The sequence below is a fragment of the Myotis brandtii genome, unplaced genomic scaffold (assembly GCF_000412655.1).
Source record: "Myotis brandtii unplaced genomic scaffold, ASM41265v1 scaffold111, whole genome shotgun sequence".
Taxonomy (NCBI): Eukaryota; Metazoa; Chordata; class Mammalia; order Chiroptera; family Vespertilionidae; genus Myotis; species Myotis brandtii.
The window spans coordinates 1,548,081-1,555,329 of NW_005353789.1; the positions used below are offsets into that span (position 1 = coordinate 1,548,081).

A 7,249-nucleotide genomic window follows, 5' to 3' on the forward strand; every position below is an offset into this window, starting at 1 on the left:
GATTGCAATTCCTGAGGTAAACTTAGTGTCCACTAACATCTTTGGATACAAACCAAGTCCTCTGAGAAAAATTTGGATATTTATATTCCCACATACACTAGAATCCATAATTATAATCAGATACTACAGATTTTATTTAAAAAGTAGAAATGAGCCCTTATAATATTTCTACATCTATATATGTAATTTTAGCCAACCAATAGGGCCTCTCAAAATCCTTTGACTTGTAAAGTATGGTTTAAGGGAATTGCTTTAATAATTTTCTGTATTCAGATAAAATCTCTTGGTTAATCTCTAAGGAATAAACACTGACTAACACCAACTATAAAATCAAAAGTTGCAATAATTTCCAAAAGTAGCTCAGAATCAATACCCTAAAGAGAATGCCAATTTTTCCAACTACAATCCCTTATCACTTTCCCTGTGGAAGATGTTTAAGCTAAATATTGTCAGTGTACAGGTGCCCACTGTGCTCTGAATATACCTTATGACTTTTGCCAATAAGGTGCTGTCTAATTTAACAGTCAGTTTTCAATGAAATCAGACTATAGTTTCCACATTATAAAAATCCTATATAATAAAAGCCCAGCGACTGCAACAACAGAACGACCAGAACGACCAGTCAATCCGTCACTATGACATGCACTGGCCACCAGGGGGCAGACGCTCAATGCAGGAGCTGCCCCCTGGTGGTCAGTGCGCTACCACAGTGGGAGCACTAGTTGGCTGACTGGGATGAGTGGCTGCTCCCGTTGTGAACCCTGGGCCAACAGGCAGGAACCCGTGCTGCGATCATTGCCTCCTTGCTCCAGGCTCCTCCTTGCTCCCTGCAGCCTCCTCTGGATGCCCGCAGGCCACGCAGTGCCGCCGCCGGGCTCACAGAGCTGACCAGGGAGGCTGGGAGGTGGGTTCATGGCTGCTGTGGGACAGAGCTCTGCTCCACTGCCTCTCAGTGCTATTATCACTGGGCCCGGCCTGACTGGGTCCCCTGGAGAGGCGAGACTCTGGCTCGATGGAAGATGCCAGACCAGGGAGCAGCCACTCAGAGGGCAGGTCCACAGCCGCTCAGCTGACCGGGATGAGTGGCCCTCCCACAGTGGGCTGATCACTGCAGGCCACACCCCCCCACCGGTGCATGGATCCTGTGCACCGGGCCTCTAGTATCTTAATAAACATCAAAAGCAACATTTTATTTATTATTTTTATTTTTAAAAGCAACGTTTTAGAGATAGCACTATAATAGCTCTTACTATATTTCTGTCCCAAGAATGACAATTGACATTTAATAAGACTTTCAGAGCCCAAATAATTAGGGGTTGGCTTTTCCATAGCTCATCTTATAATTGCACACCTGAAAGCCACATGGAAGTTAAACAATGCCATCTTTTAAAAGTTATTTTATGGAATTCTCCTTAAGCCTGTCTCTTCATGCTGATTCTACATTCTTCATGTAATAAAATAAAATCTTTGTTTAACTAACAGCAAAATTAAAAGAATTAGTTCCCCCTCTACAATTTAATTAAATCTTCCAGTAGAAGCCAAAATGATAATTTTAAGATAAAGGATGCCCCAAATGGAAATGTCATCTCTTCACAGGTTGAGAAATATGAAGATCTCCAATATCAGTATTTCCCCCCCTTCTCTTTTCGTGGGTGGTCGTCCATTTGCCTTCTTCCACTAGGTTGTCTACCATGGTTTGGGTTTAGAGGCTGAAGTGAAGATCCTCTCAGAAATGTATTATGAATGCCATCCTTAGTTTCATGCAAGAAGTAAGCTAAAATCCCACATAAAAGAGGTATTGTATTATCCTTTGATTCTTCTAATGCATTTAGCTCATGGAGGAGAAATTGCCAATGGAACTACAGGTTGACTAGATTCTGCTTTGGAGGACAGATGCTGTATACTTATATTTGTTGAGTTCCAAATACTCTTAAATTAATCTATACTAATAATAGAGGAATATGCAAATTGTCCGGGATGCTGTCACAGTAACAGTGACAAACCAAACAGCAGGCTGTGTAGGGTGACCAGGCCAGCAGGGGGGTTAGTGAGGGACGACAAAATGACTGAACAGCAGGCTGCGTGGGGTGACCAGGCCAGCAAGGGGGGCAGTTAGGGGCGAACAGGCCATCAGGAGAGGGCAGTTGTGGGCAATTGGGCTGGCAGAGGAGCAGTTAGGCATTAATCTGGTCGGCAGGGGAGTGGTTAGGGGGTGATCAGGCTGGCAGGCAGAAGCAATTAGGGGCAATCAGGCAGGCAGGTAGGCGAGCGGTTAGGAGCCAGCAGTCCTGGATTGTGATAGGGATGTCCGACTGCCGTTTTAGACCCTATCCCTGGAGGGCAGTTGTGGGCAATCGGGCTGGCAGAGGAGCAGTTAGGCATTAATCTGGTCGGCAGGGGAGTGGTTAGGGGGTGATCAGGCTGGCAGGCAGAAGCAATTAGGGGCAATCAGGCAGGCAGGTAGGCGAGCGGTTAGGAGCCAGCAGTCCTGGATTGTGATAGGGATGTCCGACTGCCGTTTTAGACCCTATCCCTGTGGGATCGGGACTAAAACGGCAGTCAAACATCCCTCAAGGGGTCCCAGATTGGAGAGGGTGCAGGCCAGGCTGAGGGACCCCCCTCCCACCATGCACGAATTTCATGCACCAGGCCTCTAGTTCATTAATAAGAAGGTTTCATGAGACAAAGGTGGTTGGGGTTCATTTTCATCACCTAGAGCATTGAAAACTTCGGCTTGAATTCTCACTTTTTTTTTTAATATATTTTATTGATTGTTTTACAGAGAGGAAGGGAGAGGGATAGAGAGATATACAAGTGTTCTGGGGGGGTAGGGGGAGGCCCCAGTTTTAACTTTGTAGGGCTTGGGGTGACAAGATGGGGAAAGTGAGAAGAAAGGGAAATCAATTTCATTTTTCTTAATTCTTTCCATATAAATATATTCATAAAGACCAAAAATGAAAAGGGAGCTTGGGATGGTAAGGAAATTAGGAGAAGAGGGGAGTGTAGAACCCTCCCAATTCTACCTGACCAAAAAATATGAAAGAAATTCATTTCATGGTGGGAGAAGAGATAAAAAATGATGGAAGAGGTTGGGAAAGGAGGGGGTAGCAGAGGGAGGCCAACCAGGGAAAGAGGGGGCCCACGGAGGGAGTAAGGAGTCCAGCGCCAGTGTGTCTGTCTCTGTTTCTATCTTCATCCCTACTGTCTTAGGCTCCAGTTTAGTGTCTGTTGCCTTCCTTTCTCCCTCTGTCCATGGTCTGCCAGGGAGTTATCCACCTTGCCCCCACCCCTGCTGTGCGAGTCCCTTCCCCTCATATTTACTGGGAGCTGGCTCGCTCCAGGATCCTCAGGTCATAGTTCTTTTTGGCCACTCGAAGTTTGAAGCGACTCACGGAGTTGTTGAGGCGAAGGGAGGCATTTTGGGCAGCCAGGGGGCTGGGAAACACAGCCACGATGGTGTACAAGGCAGCAAGGTCTGCATGGCGACCATTCTCAGCAGTCCCACTACTGTCCCCCCCGCCCCCAGCAGGCAGCCCCTGAGCATCCTTGAGCCACTGGATCTTTGCGCCAGACATGGTGAGCTGAGTGAAGAGTTTGTCCGCCTCCGTATGAGTGATGCCCTCAGGAAGATCTGTCACCTCCAGCACCTGCCCCAGGACGACATCTGTCATCTCCAGGTCAGTGGAGGCAGATTTGAGTGCTTGTCTCTTACTCCGGTTTCCATGCTTCAATCCATTCTGTCCCTGGTGCACTGTGTAAGTCGACTGGCCATGGAGCAAAGGAGGGCAGATGGACAGATTGTACTGTAATGGCTGGCCCAAGAGGGAGTAGCGCCCATCACCCTGTGCTGGACCCCCGGGCCAGGGGAACTGTGTAAGGACGGGAAGGGGACTGAGTCCTGTGCAGACACTGCTGAGGCTGGTGACAGGAGAGGGTGCTGGAGACTGGGTAGGAGATATGACGGGGCTGCTTCTCATTTGTGTGTTGGCCTGCAGGCTACTGTCAGGGTTGTACAGGTCTCCAGGTTTCTGCCCCCGCTGGTCCATGCTTTAGTATTTACAGTGACTCCACTGGACCATGGATGGGTTCTGGGGAGACTGGGGTCCATTAGGGACATTCAGCTGCATGACCACCACACCTGGTCCAGAAGGTGACACTCCTGAGAACTGCTGTGGCATCTGTGGTGGGCTGCAGGGAGAGGGAGACTGAGGCACCTGGTACTGCTCAGAGCCAGGAGGCTGCAGAAATCCCACAGAAGGGCTGGGGAAATAGAGAAGAGAGGAGTGTTAAAGAGGTAGAGGGAGGAACACAGCTCATGGCAAACAGCTGCTGCTGCCCGGGCCTCCCCTATGGGAAGCAGAGGCAGCTCCAAGCCATTTCCAAACCAATTTGCCATGCAATTTCTAAAATCACTAATCAGTTCAAAGTTAATTATATATATTTGTACTTGATCATCTTTCAATTAGGAAGCTGCTAATCAGTGCTACAGATGGAATGTCAGTGACACATGCTCTTCCTAACAGTGTGGAAACACCAGATACATACATGTGCATACATGCACACAACACAAATACACGCACACTCTGATAAACATAATAGACACACAGACAAAGAGAGTGCCAGAGACAGATATACAGTGCAAGAGAGAGATGGGTAAGAAAGAACTATGGAGATGTATGATTTAGGATATTTACACAATGGCAAACACAGATAGTCACCTGAAGACAAATAGGGAAAAACCCCCATGAAGCTCAAGACAACAGGAGACATACATATAAAAAGACATAAATAAACATATACACACTGAGAGACACACACAGAGATACCTGCAAGTAGGCCCAGACTTGAGTTCTAGTTCCAGCTCTGCTTTTAACTAGTTGTATGACTTTGGGTAAGTTCCTTAATATCCCTAGCTAGAACTTCTTCATTTATTAAAAAAAGGGAGAGCCCAGCTGGTGTGCGTCATAGGTTGAGTGTTGACCTATGAACTGGAAGGTCGAGGTTAGATTCCCGGTCAGGGCACAGGCTGCGGACTTGATCCCCAGAATGGGGTGTGCAGGAGGCAGCCGATCGATGATTATCTCATCGTTGATATTTCTGTCTCTCTCTCCACACTGGTACCCCTCCCACCGGGAGACCCTCTTGCACAGATTGGCTTGCAGGGACCATCATGGGTTGCTGGAAAGGCGGCTGGACCACATTTTGCGAGTCGTTACCCACTGGGACTTGGTAAGGAGGCAGTGGAGTATACTGAATCACCAGGCCTTGCATCTGGCCCCCCCTGCCACTCCTCTGGTTGCTGAGCAGGCCCTGGTTCTGTGGTTGCTGGACCCCTATCATGCCTTGGTAAGCCGCCTGCTGCTGGTTAGGCATCATGGGCTGTAAACCAGGCTGTTGGGATGGCTGAGAAGACATTAGCATGGTCTCAACAATGTTTAGGAGGTCACACTCTATCAGCAATTTCTCTTCACCTGTCTATTTTGCCTTTCCTTTTTCTGGAGACCCTGGGTACCTCTTCAGGAATATAATCATTCCTGCCTTTTTTTTTAAAAAAAACAGGGACGGTAATTCTCTTTCCCAGTCTCCGCCCTTCCCCTATTCACTGTCTTCTTACACTAGCAGTTCCCCTTACCAGGCTGTTGGGATGGCTGAGGCAACTGTTGACCACGTTGGGGGCTGTAGGCCACCGGGTGAGAGAGAGGTCGATATTGCTGGTTGGAGTTAGGATACTGTCCAGGGGGATAGTAAGAAACCTGGATCTATGGTGAGAGGAAAGAGATGTGTGAGAAGGTCCCCAAACTATTAATTGCACCAGGGTTGATGGCCAAAAATCTGTAAATGGAGGTATTTTGGGTCTGCAATTGCAGCATTGAGGTGACCTGATTGCACACTTCTGGGGCACCTAGAGCCATACCTGGCCTGGAGATCCTTCCTGCACTGCCAGCTTTACTGTTCCCAATGCTGTCAGAGTACGTGCTGCTCCAAGGCCGTGGCTTCAGGGATTTGAGTTCGCTGTCTGTGCTGCTCTGGCGGCTGCTCGAGGTGCGGCTTAGCCCCTCACGGTTCCCCCTGATGTCATTTAGATATCCGTTCTGGCCAGTCTCTCGGGCAAATATTCTCTCTCGGACCCTTTGATATTCCTCCTCTCTCTCTTTTAGTGACTTGCTCCTCCTTCCATCCTGCAATGGAACTCTGATCTGGTTATCATGTCGGTCCATACTGGCATCATCTCTCTTGAGAATGAATCTCGGTTGAAATTCTGTATTTTTCTCATCCTTTATATGTTCTGAGAACCTCTGTTCAGGGATTCTTGTGTTACTGGTTTTGTTGATGACGACAGCTTTTCCAGTTTGATCAACATTGTGGTCCATCCCAAAATAGGCAGCTACCCGGTGTAATAGCATCCGGTGATATGAGGTCATCTGAGGGAACTTCTTGAACTGGTTACTGAAGGGAAAACCGGGGGGATAAATAACAGCCACTTGTAATTTTCCTTAAAAGTATCTAAAATGGGGAATTTCTTAGGAGAAACAGACATATTATAAGAAAGATATTTATTCAATGGGAACCAAAAAGGTTCTCTCAGCTTCTTTAGCAATAGTCTTTTATAGACCCACTACACACATTAGACTACTCCTTAAGTCCTAGGTCTTATCTACCTGGATAGTCTACAAGGAAAAAAGGGAGAAATTTAAGAATAATAAAATATGGAACAAGGGCTAGCTGCTGAAAATATATATATTTTTTCAACTAAAGTTTATGCAATAACTTAAACACCTCACTTGGTTCTCACACATATACTTTTTAATACATACTGATTACTACCCCCCACCCCCCCAACTCCTTTTGGTTTCCAGTGAATAATTACATCAAAATTCAGACTTTAAGAGAAAGATGAAAGAGGGATATCCTAAAATTGTACCTAAATTTCTTTTGGTGCCCCTCCCACCTCTAAATTTGTATTTCATTCAAATAACTTACTTGTTGTCATTAATAAATTCCAGAATCTCCTGTTCTAATTTTAGCAGCATCATTCTGTCCCTGTTTAGAAAAGATTAAAACAAAACAAAAGCAGCCTCCCATAGGTATTCAAAGCAAGGATTGAGAACACAACCTGCTCATTATAAAAGCTGAAGGGACAAAGAGATCCAAACCCCAATAGTGGACCAAAATGCAATGGCTACTGAACCTCACTGACTTTTCTTATGTTACTTTAAAAAAGGAAAATAATTAACAGAGTATGGAATCT

At 46.5% G+C, this 7,249-nt stretch overlaps 1 protein-coding gene and 1 pseudogene across 1 annotated transcript; both read right to left on the bottom strand.

Annotated features, from left to right (window-relative positions):
- Window positions 1-1,544: 1,544 nt before the first annotated feature.
- LOC106727200 overlaps window positions 1,545-7,249 on the bottom strand; it is a 21,735-nt pseudogene continuing 16,030 nt past the window's right edge.
- Window positions 2,813-7,049, bottom strand: LOC102246688 (R3H domain-containing protein 2-like; the record flags this gene model as incomplete). Its single annotated transcript, XM_014544877.1, is given in 3 exon segments — window positions 2,813-4,260; window positions 5,920-6,447; window positions 6,982-7,049. Coding segments are annotated over 3 exon segments (1,539 nt in total), but the record flags the coding sequence as incomplete, so codon positions are not given.